A 14,359-nucleotide genomic window follows, 5' to 3' on the forward strand; every position below is an offset into this window, starting at 1 on the left:
TACTTTGGCTCAACAAGCTCCATGCCCCCTGGCCTTGCTATAGAGTTGATGCCTTAACACAATGAAGCTGCTAGAACACTCCCAAGGAAAGTATACCCTTCCTGTTTGGTTTTTTTTTTTTTTGCTTGTTTGTTTGTTTGTTTGTTTGGAATGGATGTTGGGGGGAATTGGCAACTCTGAGGAAAATGCAAAGAATTTCAAAACCACTAAAGTCAGGTTGTTAACCTTTCACTGGGACACATGATTGTTGGTTCATATTCTCTCACGACATCGGAGAGCCTAGGCTTCATCTGGATCGCCAGAGGTATGGGAGAAAGGCAGGGAGTATAGATTTTGGCTTGAAATATCCCTCCAAAAAAGCTGAGCAAGCCAAGGAGAGCCAAGCAGTAAGCCATACCCTTCCATGGCCTCTGCATAGTCTCCCGCTTCTAAGTTCCTGCCCTGTGTGAGTTCCTGCCCTGACTCCCTTTGGTGAGGAACTCGGAATGTGGAGGTGGAATGCTACGTGAACCCTTCCCACCCAAGTTGCTTCGGTTACTGTGTTGATCACAGTAACTGGACAGACACCTACTCTCCCTCACTAAAGGTGAACTTTATCAAGTCAGGGACCAGGTTGTGGGTCCACTCTGCTAAAGCTGTTCGTAGAATTTAAGACAGATTAATTCAGGACCTGTTGAAGCTTGAATTTTGTTAATGACTCCAACATAAGCCGTGATAAGTCTTTCTGGAAGACAGGTTATTTGTTGGTCCTCCCTTTCTCAGGCGAACAGAAAAGAGCATCGTGAATGTGCAAAGCTAGGAAAGCACTGCTCTGTGCTCAGAGAGACCACAGCCACTGGGCAGAATGACTACAGTCTCCTCTGTCTTAGCTCAATGGACATGAACAAATCCACCCCCCCCCCCAGTATAGTCATTCTATGACTTGGACTGTGGCTGTGATCCTCCTCATTAGAACAAGCAACTAAAGACCCCACCAAAAGACCAAGCACACCTCAAGCTTTATCTTTTAACTATATTTATGGTTCCCTAAATTTGGGAATGCTATTATATATTTCACAAAACTATAGATTATTATCTTGATTTTGTCTTATGGAAAAATGTCTCCTCAGAAGCGGAGAGAAGCATGCACTAAATAAGACCTGATTGCAAATTTAACACATTTTTAAACTTTGCATAGAAGCATAGAATGAAAACATTCATAAGCTGTGCTCTTTCTTATCAATGCAATTCATTTGCAAGAATACAACCTAAATAAATTTACGGGATGGTGGTGGAGGTAAATCTTCAAGTCCTTCTCAGAACTGTGGGATGCCTCCGACAAAGCAGTCAACCAACTGATAACTGATATACTTTATTATTGACTCCTCCACAGTAGGGCCAGATATCTGAGGACTAGAGAAAAATGCAGTGCTTTAGCCAGAACCATAGCTGTACTAAAAGAGATTTCCGGCACTCTAGAAGTCCTCTGTCTTCAATGCTGCACAATGTACGCAGCCAGCCAGTCATTTTAGAGAACTGATCCCATCACAGTGAAAGGATATGATACAGTCTCCTCAAACTGATGGCAAAACCAGAGAGAGATTTCCTGCTACATGCTTCCTGGAGATCAGCACAAAGTAGTCTGAAACACTAAATCCACACTCTGGAAATGTTTAGGCTCAAATCCATGCTCTGCCACTGACAGCACTGGGCAGGGTACCCAGCAGCTCCATGCCTTGTTTTCCCTTGTTAAAAAAGGAGTAGCCACCATTTCCAGAGGTTGCTGGGAAATTTTAGCAATGTAAGTTACAAACACCAAGAGGCTCATAGAGAATATCGAGAAGTTAGACTCGGGTTGTAACAACAGACTCACCGCGTATCTCCTATACCAGGCAGCAATCACAACTTGGCTTCTTTTCATGAGCAGAAAATGTGTACGACATTTCCATCCTCGATAAATCTTCTGAATGAGAGTGGCCAGGTCCTCCAGCCGCTGCTTCCTTAGGTCTTCTAGTTGGAATAACTAATAAAAACAAAACAAAGCAAAAAAACAAAAAAACAATAGACAGACTTAGCCAAAGTCCTTCAAACCTAACGGCATATATGAAAGGAATTTGCAGGATGTTGAAACCAGGTACTTGAATGATATATGTTATAGATTACTGATGCATGACATAAGTACTTTGATGGATTCATAGAAGATCCCAGGTCACTCTGGGGTTTAGATTCTCAAGTATAGCATGCTCAGCCAGGCAAGCACCACTGCCAAGTGGTCCACAGAGGGCCAGAAATGCATGCTCTGAGGAGACACCGGCAGCCTTTTTTCCTCAACAACCCAAGTATTTTTCAAGCTCTCTAAATATCCACTATCACTAAATCATTTGTGATATTAATTATATTTTATGCCTACCTGTCTTATACAAAGACTCCCAGAGATTCTAAAGAGGCCCACGAATTTGATACACTTTGAAAACTGTTTCCTTTCATGTTTCTCCAGCACCTATGGAGCTGGAATTCTAAAAACTACTGTGTAACTAAGATGCTGCAAACACTGCTGGGTCCTTCCAGTTGCTACAAATTAGAATCAGGAAGAGAGGTTTGATACCATGGTTTTGCCTCCATTTCTTAAGTTTTGTACAATCTATCAGTTGGCTTTGGTGTTGTGTAAATACCATCTCTTACTTGCTCCAGCTCTAAGACACTTCACTCAGATAAAAGAATATGGCCTTGATTGTGGTGTCTCGGCAACTAGGCCACATGCACGGGATTCAAGTTCAGAGTGTAAAGGTTACATACCGTCCTTGGGTTTCGGATGAATATCTTGGATCTACCGAAGGAGTACTCTTCTGTAGGGATCTCTAGCTCATTAAACAGAACCTCCACACCAGACCTAGAAGAGTAAACAAATTCCAAAACAATGTTTTTGCTGACTTGACCTCCTATCATATCAATCATACCATATCTTTATCAATACCACACAAATAAGCTACATTAAAAAAAGTGATGTAGGTCAGGGACAACTTGTAGGAAGTGATTCTCTCCTTCCACAGAACTTAGGTGGTCAGCCCGGACAGCACTTTACCTACTGATCCATCTCTCTAGGCTCAACACTGGGACATTGTTTAGAGTAACAACTCTTCTGGTAATCATCTTCCTACCAAAGGATTTAAGATTTGCTTCCCCAAACTAACCCAAATTAGTGAACACTATAAAAGCAAATCTAGGTTCAGACTATATACTGAAAAATATAGGTATTTCTTGATTTCATTGGCAAGACAAAATAAGTCAATTAATGTATCAGTGCGGGCCAGGAATGTGTATGTGCGTACGCGCATCACTTGTATGCTTGGTGCCTGTGCAGACCAGAAGAGGGCACTGGATGTCCTGGAACATGAGTTACAGATGCTGTGACATGTCATGCAGACGTTGAGAACCTAACCCAGGTCCTCTGCAAAAGCAGCAAATGCTGTTAACCATTGGGACATCTCCTCAGCCCCTCCCCTGAAACATTTTAACATCTCTCTCATTCTGCAGAGGCCAAGCACAGCCCAAAACAGTGTTAAGTGCCAGACCAATGAGATGCTACAGAACGTGGGCTTCATGTAGAAGGAACATGGCCTAGACCTTGCTTTCAGCATCAGTTTCTAAAACTAGCCTGGCTCCGCCAATCTGTGGACTGCCTACCAGACAGCAATAAATAATGTTCCTTGTTATAACATATTTAGCACAATATCCTAGAAAGTAATGGTGCACAGAAACAATACCTTGCATCAGACATCAGACTACACTTCCATCTTCTCCATAGCTCAGGCTCCATGTCTAATTACCACTCAATCTCCTATGAATGGTTGGATCCAGCTAAGAAGGTGGACATAAGCTTGGCACAGCAAGGTGAAAGTCCTCACGTGCCTGCCTCGCCCACGAAGCTGGCCCTCCTGCAGTAATCAGACTTCGACAGCCTCCCTTCCCCAAACAGCAATTCTGACTGCCGAGAGTGGAGACTTCTCACAGGCCTGATTTTCTCCTGTACCAGCTGCTCTCCAGCACACAAGTTCTCTCTGCATGTGGACAACTCACAGGCAACAAGGAACCTCTGAAAGGAAGGCTTGCAGTGCCTGGTATTTTGCTCTGGACTATAGGAATCAGGCAAGACTCATGGCCAGGCCATGCTTGACAAGCACAATGCTGATACTGAGTCCCACCTGCTTCTCAAGTCTACTGAAGGACTGAGGCACACAGAGCCACAGGTCCGACCTTTACCTCACCCTTCTGCTCTTTCTAGGAACAAATTCTCTTGGTGGAAAGCAGACAGCTGAGAATGCCCATTCAAGAGGCCTCTTCTCTAACTGTCTATAATCTGCAAAGTTCACACATTAACTATCAATTCACTGTGTGTATACCTGAAACATTTATAGCCATTCGAGTTCCAAGTGCGGATTTCATAGGTTTTATTTCAATGTCAAAGAAAATCAACACCTCCACAGCAAGGTGAGGATTACTACAGTGGTATCCTAATGAAAGCAGGTACCCTACTTTACATACAGGCACCAAACCAAACAAAATCAAAAGCACAATACTACACGGATACTTTAAAAGCTGATGATGGCAGGAGCCAGAGAGTCCCTTACCTTGCTGGTCCCTTCCAGTGAGGCCACGTTTGTTTGCAAAGCATCTTGTATCTTTCCAGGCAAGGTTCATAGGCCTGCCTGAAGGCATAGCCTGCCCGTCTCACTCGAACGTTCTCCAAAAGACCCAGGTACCTGATCTGATGGCACACGAGACTCTCATTGAAAATGTGAGCTGCCTTCTTATCATTCGGCTTGATGCACCTAAAACATTTCAAGTATTTTAGGTTTTAAACTCTGCCAACGAATCGTACCCAGTGATGTGCGTCTCATCATTCCACAGAAGCCATATACCATCCTTGGAAAACCAAATCATTTCCAATTGTTTCAAATGATTTCATAGTAAACTAAGAATAAATACAATACCGTGTACATTGCAATTAAAAAAAAAAAAAAGAACGATTAAGAGATTCAGTGGCACTGATGATTGTCAATGACATTTTGTTGAATGAAAGAAGTTTGAAAATGATATACACTGCATAACCTGAATCAGTACTGCAGTTTCCTCTGTGAGGTGGGGACCCACACAGAAGACAGGAATAAGGAACCCTTTAAGATTATGGGTGTATCTATGTATGTGTGTGCATATATTCATTCGCCCTGAGCCCAGCCACTCAGCTAGAGTGGCAGGCCAATGACTCTGGGAGGACCCTGACTCCTCAGCACAGGGATGCTGGGCAGCTCCTGCTGTGGCCAGCTGTTTTTATGTGGGTTCTGGGGAATTCAGACTCAGATAGGAATGGGCTAACACACATACGTACATATGAATGGTGATAAGGCCATAGAAGACAAACCACACTATGCAATCCTGGCCTTTGTTTCTTTGTAACAGAGCTCTTTGTTGCTTAGGAAGGACTGTATCCCCAGCCTCCTTTGCCAGTACTTGGTATAGTAATAATGACCAAATTTTAGCATCAGAGCAGAACTAATGTGCTCGAGGTCCTTAAAAGGAAGAAGGTTACTCCTCCTTCCTTCCATTTGGCCGACCTCGGCCAGCTTAGCAGTGGCTGGGGGTGATGACACAGTGTCGTCCACCTTTGAACACAGAGAAGAATACACCTTGGAAATGGCAGAGCCACAAAACACAAGGAACTTTGCTATTAATTAGCAAAGATCTCTTATACTACAAAATCCTTACACAGAAATAAATGCCAGACTTGTGGAAGTCATTATTAGTTTTGGATCACACAGCAGCTACCCCTGTACTGACTGTTACTAAACAACCAGAGTTGTGGCTATACAACTGTTAAGTGATCTTTTTAAGCACACACTGCACACAATTAAATCTTATCTGTTTCTGTCTCGGATGTTTTTATACTTTTCCTTTTACTACTTAAATCTACTCTATGCATTAATTAAACAAGGGCAACAGACAAAACAATGGGAAAGTCTATACCAAGCTCTGAAGTCTCCTATACATACTCTGAATTGGTTATTGATAAAGAGACCAAGGACGGTGAATGGTAAGTTTACCATGGCTGAAATCAGGCTGCCAAGATTCTAGCAGCAAGCCTGGGAGGACTACCTCACAACCTGGGGGAACACATAAAAAACCAGACAACGAAGCATTCCCCAAGGTGATGGCGCCAAGGTCAACATCACGATTATAAACTAACTGAACTGTTCACCTCAAATCTGTGCGTATCACTTCATGTAAATGGCGCCTCAAGAAAATGCAGAAACTCTATTCAACCAAGACCAAGGAAAGCAAATGATCAAAGACCAATTTTCAAGAAATGAGATTTTCTCCCAATATGTGCTCTAACGAGTAAATCGAGGCAAGGTGATGTGCTTATTTGTGTTTCTAGATACAAATATTGTGTAAATGATACACACATACAAAAAAAATGATATTCACGCTGGTTTCTCCCTAACTGAAATTCCAAGGGCAAGGACCTGATCAGATAGCAAATCTCCTACTGCTTTGAGATCAAGCACACTCTATAAATTCTAACCCTAGTTGAACCTTCCTAAATCCCAAGCAAATCACATCTAAGATGACCTTAGAATCTGGAAAAACAAAGCAAAACAAAACAACAGCAACCAAACCAGTGACACTAGAGGCTTCATGAAGGGATCTTAGATATGGACTCAAGTCTCAGAAGCACCTGATGTAGTTCGGGTTCTTGGTCTGCAGGTTTTTCATCAGTGTGGCCACAGACGCCTTGAACTGGGACCCTGCGGTAGGAGGTCTTTTCAGGTTGACCTTTGTAGGATTTCCTTCAGGGAACAGAGACTTGATGAGGGTGTGGCCAGCCTTCCACATGGCTTGAGACAGGTCCCGGTACAGAAGGTCATTGTTCTTGTCAACAAATCCTTCCACCTGGTAGAGCACCTGTGAGTGACAATGACAGCACATGGGACTCACTGCTGGCTCACGGCACAGGACAGTGTCAAAGAATGACGCCACCCAGCCTCCTCCAACATCAGAAATCTCAGTACCCTTGTCACACACTGATACTAAGTTTGCTTCCAGCTTTGAGTTCCATCTCTTGAATATGCAAAAGGAATAAAAATAAAGTCTAAAATGTCCTTCAGCATTTGTAAGAATAAACTCCAAAAAATGGTAACATAACATTTTTAAAGAATGTTAGGTCTTTTTTTTTTTTTTTTTTTTTTTTTTGGTTGGTTGTTTTTCTGTTGTTCTCTGTGTAGCCCTGGCTGTCCTGGAACTCACTTTGTAGACCAGGCTGTCCTACGAACTCAGAAATCCGCCTGCCTCTGCCTCCCAAGTGCTAGGATTAAAGGCGTGCGCCACCACTGCCCCAGCATGTTAGATAGTTTTTGGTATAGGTATATGTCTGAGTGTATTTGAGAATTAAATTTTGTTTTTCTCACATGCCAGTCTAGTCTGTTTCAAAGTAGAAAGGGTTCGAAAACAGATAACATGGGCATTTTCACAGATATCCTAAACAACAGAGAATCTGAGCCGGAATGTAGCTTTTAATACTATGGGCCAATGAAGCAAAGCAAAAGGCGTCCTGAAATCAAAGCAATCCAAGATTATCTCATTTTCAATAAATGCACAGCTAAGGAATTCTCCTGTGAAGCTTCCATTCACATTGATAAAGATAGCATTAACTCCAATCAGTAATCCTTTTGAATAAAAATTAGCCTGCTATTCAAGCTGTTTTAATGAGATCAACTTCCTCAAATACAGAGGAAAAGAATTTTTAACTAGGTATTTTCCCCAGTGTCTCTCAAAATTTCAACTGATGAACTGTTGATTTTTGCTCAATGGTTTATGCATTTAAAACCTTACAGTAGTAGGCCTTTCTTCTGGCACAATTTACCAACCCTTTATCAGTATTTTTTGGTAGAACAGCTTAAGAGCTAAAAATAATAAAATGACATAAAGACACTTTGTAGTGTTCATTAAGACCGCTGGTTTGTTTTCCGTCTTCTTGTGTTAGTTAACAAGACGTAGCTCACCGTGGTCCAGGCTCAATTGTCAGTGAGCACTGGCTGCTCTCGCTAGTCTCCTACAGTAACTGTGTTCAGCACACCCTCTCCCAGGAGGCACAGGAGCCCTGGGAACAACACTGTGGGCCTGGGGTGCTCCCCCCCTCTACCTTGCCAGCATAATGCTGGATTCTGAAGCAGCTGTGGGGCAGGGTTGTGTCGTTGAGGAAGCGGGAACACTTGCTCATCCTGCTCTCAAAGTGCTGGTGGGTGGCACAGATTTGGTTCAGCTTTTCCAGGAAGGTCTCATCTGTGACAGTGCCGGGTCTCAGGCATTCTTCATCCAGCATGGCCAAGATTCCATTTGTGTTCTGGGAGGAAAGAAATAAAGGTGTTTCCTTCCTTTCCTCCTTCCTTCTTTGCTATGCTGCTTTAATAATTAGTCCTAATCATAACATCAAACACAACTGGCATAATTACATGTGAGATTCTGTTCAGCCGTAACAGAAAACAGAATTACAAAGGCCACAGAAGGCAGCTCCTTTCCAGAGTGACTCAGATGTGTTGGGGTTGGAGTATCTATCTGCCTTTGTGTCTCCTTCCCTGACAGGACCCAGAGTCACCTCACCCTCAATACAAAGGAAGTTCACACTGTCAGAAAAGTGTGCATGGGCCTCAAATCCAAAACCCAAACGGAGTCAGACGCCAACATGGTAGAATGGTGTCTATGACAGGCTACTAATCCTGGCTCCACTTCTTGGCTTCTATTTGCTTCACAGCTAAGGAAACACATTCGTCTCATGGTACCAGACTGTTCACAGATTCAGAGTAAAGCTGGGTTTTGGGGGAGGGGAGTGGTGCTGCGTTTCAGGATGTTGTTCTCATGGTCATGCAATCAAGTGCTGTTCAAAACCATTTTAGAATAAAACTCTTGTTCAACATAAAATATCTAAAGGAGTATTAAATATGAGTGAAACTTTACTTGTGTGCTCAGACTCTCTGATCATATTTATTTCAAGAAAGGCCAGCCCTAGACTGAACCAGAAATCAGGAATCTTTTACTTTGCTAACAAAGGCAGTGCTCTTCCTGTGACTGTCCCCAAGGCCCCTAAGTTGCAATTCCAGAAACAATCCAAGCCACTGACCCTTAACCCCTCCCACTTCCACCAAGGCAAAGGCCCTGTCCTCAGAAGGCTATGAGCTCCTCTGACCAACATTTACTCATTCCACACAAAACCCAAGGGAAGAGCAGGCTCTCAAGTATGTTCACTACATCCCCAGAATAGACATGTTGTTCACTGGCGCTGGAAGGAAGCACTTCCTTTGAGCTCTGGGCTCTTCCATGAACACGAGTTTCTTCAATCATTTGTACAAGGGACTTTCTATGAGATAAGTGGGTATACTTAAGTGCACTGCATTTCTCTCCTTTAAGAGAAATAATCAAGAACCTGCTGTTTGTGAGGAAAGCATCTCATCAGGATAGTGAAACCTACCACAGCAGAGTCCTCGGGTAACAAAATTTGCTTGGAAAAAAGAAATTTCAGGAAATGTATGATTTCTGGATTTGAGGCAAGAGCTTGGAATTCTTTATGTAGATTGACAACGCTCCCCTCCTAATGCTGGCCAAAGTTTCCAAAATAAAGTTTATTTTTTATCATGGAGGAGTGATGATTTGGATGATTTATTGCTTTCCATGATCAAGTAAATCAAAGTTCATGTTTTCGAGAGTATCTTGCATATTGATAGGAAAACACTAGCCAATCCTGTAATTTCCACAAGAGCTGATTTGAGCACAGCATGTTTGTTCAACACTCAAGAGCAAGAGGGTATTCTGGAAACACAGCACACATCTCCTGGCAGGAGAAATAAGCATGCACACTGTCTGAAACAACTACATCAAGGTGACAACTACAAGCAACCGACCCCACAGCGAGCAAAGGGCTTTCCTGTTTCCACGTAAATGTGGCTTCCGAAGGGGAACTCAGTACAAGAAACTATACCATGGCCCCAAACCAAAAACTTACAATCAAACAGCTTCCTAAAAAAATTGTCCAGTAATTTTCCCCATTTTTATTCTTTTCAAACTCGCACACACTCTGAAAAATTCCAGGTTCTTGGCCACACTCACAGCATCCTCTCGTACACATCCTCTGAATCAAAGCGAGGCCAGAAATGACCTGCTAATCCAACTCAGAGGTTTGTGCCTCTTCCCTCTCTTTACCTTAAACTCAGTGGTACAGCAGCACTGGACTGTAGGCATGAAATGGGCACATTGATGTGCCAACCCCTAAGTGTCTGTTCTAGTCAGCACACACAGTACACAAACGCTTGTGGCCAAGAGGTCCTAAAAGGGCTATGACAGGGTAACAATACCAGGGCGTCCTGGCTAAGTACTATAATAAAAGCTGTCCATGCAGTCACTCAAGAGTGAAGAATGAGTACATAGGATGACCATAAAGTCTTCAAACACAGTAGTTCCCATCACAAGAGAAAATGTAAAATATGGATGCTTAGTGTAAAAAGGCAGTGAGATCATGGGTACAAGGTTAATTATACTACTAAAAATTCCTTTAATACCGAAGTACTCACATTTTCTATTAGGTCACAAATGATAGCATTGTTGAAGTAGTCAATGTGAGTCCATTCTATGTCCTAAAAACAAAACCGAACAAAATCAAATGTATACGGCAATGCCGCAGTGCCATCCGAAAATGAACTGCTCCTTGCACTCCCCCACCCCCCCATTTCACTCTCAATCCGAAGTTCTCTCTTTACAGAACCAGAGCTGTCAACATCATCTTCCAGTTCCAGAAGCTTCAACACAGCAGTCCACCACTGACATGAACCGACTGAAGCAACGGCCCTTGACCTGCCCCAAGGCTGCTTCCCATTCCACTCTCCCATCTGTCACTGTTTCCCATGCACTTTGTGGGCTCTAAGCCAAATATTTACTCAACAGGCCCTTGGGTCAATATTGCTCTGTATATACTTATGATGTTTATAAGGAAATAAGGCAGAACTTGATCCCAGCAACTAAGGTCTAGAGTTTTTGTCATCACGAGGCAAAAGTAATTTTAGAATTAATGCTAATTTCTAGCTCAGTTAACTATTTCATGTGTAAAAACAGCCCAGTATGGGGAGAAAGTATTTCCTCCACAGAACACACCATGGGAAACCTACCCACAGAGCCTCCAACACTAGCTCTAGACCCAAACCAGTGAGGCGAACTGCCTTCCTTCTCTGTCTGCCTAACCTGCATCTCTAGGCACAGACATTAGTTTTCTTAGAAGAAATGCAATTCATATAATAAACTCTGCTTATATGCTCTCAGAAGTATTTCAAGTTATCCATACATTAACTTCCTGGCAGTCTCTGTAAGATGAGAAGACAGGAAGAGAATGATTCTTGACTTTTAGGATATTTATATTACCAGAAAGTTGCCAGAAAAGCACAAAACTTTTCTGAAGTAAAATGGCCATTCTAAAACAAACAAACAAAAAGAAATGCTAACAGTTTGGTTTAATGGGTTGTTTCACCAAGCCGCTGGGGGCTAGCAATTCTATTAGAAAAATACACGCAGGAATGCATGCTCGTCACATTGGTGCTCAAAGAGTAAGGCAGATGGATCCTGTATTTGGGATATCTTTGGCTACATAGTGAGATACCTGTCTAAAAACAAGTATCTGAGCATCCCCATGTATTAATGTGCACTCGTGGAAAACAAATTTTGCTCTATCTATCTATCTATCTACCTACCTACCTACATACCTATCTATTCATCTACCTACATTTATATGTCTGCCTGTCTATCTAACTATCCATCTTAGGCTGAGACAGGATTATCTTGAGTTTTAAGTTCATTTGGACTACACTGCTAATTTTGTCTTTAAAATGGAATCGAGTGGAATGTTAAGATGGCTCAGTCTGAAATCAGTCCCTGGAATCCACACTGTAGAAGACAGCTGATTCCCACAAGTTATCCTCTGGACTCTGCATGCACCAGCGCATGCTCATAGCCGTATGTTTAAAATGTTTGTAAAAGGAAGGAAAACAGTTAATAGTATTCCTAAAATGTTACAGCAAATCAAAAAACAAACACAAATATAGGCATAAGCAAACAATCACTCAAAAAGTGTATGTTTACTTTAAAAATATAAAAGAGTAAAACCAAGTTTGTGGTTTAAAATTGAAGATGAAAGGATTTTACAAACAATTATTTCTGGGTAATTTAAGATGCCATTAAATGAGATAGTCCTTAAACAACAGCAAGAATATAGTGATCATATAACAAATGTTATGTACAAATTATATTATAAATTTTTAAAATCAATTTTTTTAAGATTGAGCAAAATCTCTAAGAATTCTCAATCTCCCTGTAGTGACACTGATTTTTTTGGTATATAGTTCTTAGGGTCAACTCATTCATAACGTACAACCACAACCACAGTCAGTTCCCAAATTCTCTCTTGTCGTACCATTCAAAGTCATAAAGCCCCGGCAACCACTGACGATGGCTTTCTACGGACAATCCATATACAGCTCTGTCACTTTAAGATGGATGGAATCGGGTTTCTTTCATTTAGCATGATGCATCCGATCCATGCTGTGTGTGTCAATCACTCATTCCCTGTTATGTCCCAGTGCTATTCCAGTGTGTGCATCTAATTTATTTATTCATCTCCATTTTCCTAACACAGTATTATTTTACATAATTACACTGGAACCTAAGAGACCGAAGGTCACTAGCTAGTATTTAATGACAACCTACTATGTAACAGATACTGCTCTGAGCACTAGTAGAACAGACAGCATAGCCGCCATACACACAAAATATTTGAAGACATAAAATATTAAACTTAGAGCAGACTCCTGGGTTATACAGATGGTCTTCAAATACAGATTTTTAGTTATAATGGAGAAACCTCTTAGGCTGGTTCAACCTTACCTCCCGAATATATTCCTCTTGCTCTTCTTTGAGGGTAAGTTCGATGAAGATTTGTTGAAGCTTTTCATTACAATAGTTAATAATAAACTGCTCGAAGCTGTTATCCTGTGTGGTAAGAAGAAGGAAATACACTATAATCATATCATTAGCTCTCCCTAAGGAAGACACTCAACACTTCAACCCATCTAAAATGCCACCCAGCACCCTTTACACTTGACTGTGGCCCCACACAAGCTCCCAGGACAGACGTGCCTTGCAAGCACGTGGGGAATGGCTCATGAGTCAGTGTACAAAAGAGGTGTGCATGGAAGCCGCAGTACTTAAGGATGGGGAGTTTTAGATGGTAGAGAAGCATCCCATCCGTGGTTCAAATTTCCCCTTGAAACTCAGTAAAGACAGTGAGATCCATAATCCCTGTCAACAGCTCCCAAATGGTTCATTCTCGGGTGTTCCTACCTCAACCTCCAACCAGAATCAGGTCCCTCACTCAACGCCCTGTTTGTACATGTGTGCACAGATACGTACATGTATTGACCAGCTTCACATATGTATCTGACTGCACATTACTTAAGGGGAAGGGCCAAGCATACCATCTTGCTCACTATGATTCACACCATAATATACCTTGTAAATACGGAACACATACAGAGCCAGTGAATGCACTAAACAAGTCCATGGAAATCAAAGCATCAAGTCACCCCCTCAGTCAGAGACAATCGTTCTCTTCTCAAAAGTTCACATCGACACTCTAATCCCCCTCAGTCAGAGACAATCGTTCTCTTCTTAGAAGGCCAAACCGGCTCTCTCAGGCTTTCTCCCATGCTTCCTCTTCAGAAGTTCTGCCTCATATTAATGATCTCCTATCAGTTCTCTGACAGAAGCTCCGTGATGAAATAATATTGAACAATCCACAGAGCTCAATGAACACACTGGAGGTACAAATCCCGTCTGCTGAAGGAACATGCTTTATGAGAACCTTCCAGAATGACACAGATGTGGTGTCGAAGCTCGTCTTCTTCACTTTTACATGCCATCTTTGCCAAGAGGTACTGGCAGTGGGCAAAACGACACAAAGACTCCACCTCTGGTAAACGTGACTCTGCTCCCACTGCGGTGGCCAGGCCTGATCTAACAAGGAACACCTCAGCATGGACAGTCTGAGGCTCATCATTCCCAGTGTGTAAGCAGAAGGACTGGCCTTTACATCTCTCTACAAATGACAAAAGCAAGCAAGTATCTAGAAGCTGATTTTTAAAAATTAACTTTGGTCCTACCTTGGGCGTCCCAAGAGTGCCTCTGACTATTTCCTTGTCTGGAATCTTGCTAAGGATTTGTAATCACCCAGAATGCAGTGACCAGAGGAAGGTTCTAACTCCAAGCCGTAAACAACCCATAGGATCCCACTATC

At 42.3% G+C, this 14,359-nt stretch overlaps 1 protein-coding gene across 7 annotated transcripts in view; it reads right to left on the reverse strand.

Annotated features, from left to right (window-relative positions):
• The window catches only part of Myo1b (myosin IB), a 164,922-nt gene that overhangs the window by 21,221 nt on the left and 129,342 nt on the right, over positions 1-14,359 (reverse strand). For all 7 annotated transcript variants that reach the window (XM_021198945.2, XM_021198943.2, XM_021198942.2 and 4 more), the window contains exons 14-20: positions 12,952-13,056; positions 10,596-10,658; positions 8,177-8,377; positions 6,713-6,939; positions 4,608-4,808; positions 2,776-2,869; positions 1,853-2,002 (exon numbers count right to left, since the gene is read on the reverse strand). In XM_021198945.2, coding sequence (XP_021054604.1) covers positions 1,853-2,002; positions 2,776-2,869; positions 4,608-4,808; positions 6,713-6,939; positions 8,177-8,377; positions 10,596-10,658; positions 12,952-13,056 — 1,041 coding nt within the window. The remainder of the gene's footprint in view (positions 1-1,852; positions 2,003-2,775; positions 2,870-4,607; positions 4,809-6,712; positions 6,940-8,176; positions 8,378-10,595; positions 10,659-12,951; positions 13,057-14,359) is intronic.

Source organism: Mus pahari, chromosome 5, assembly GCF_900095145.1.
Source record: "Mus pahari chromosome 5, PAHARI_EIJ_v1.1, whole genome shotgun sequence".
NCBI classification, from domain to species: Eukaryota; Metazoa; Chordata; class Mammalia; order Rodentia; family Muridae; genus Mus; species Mus pahari.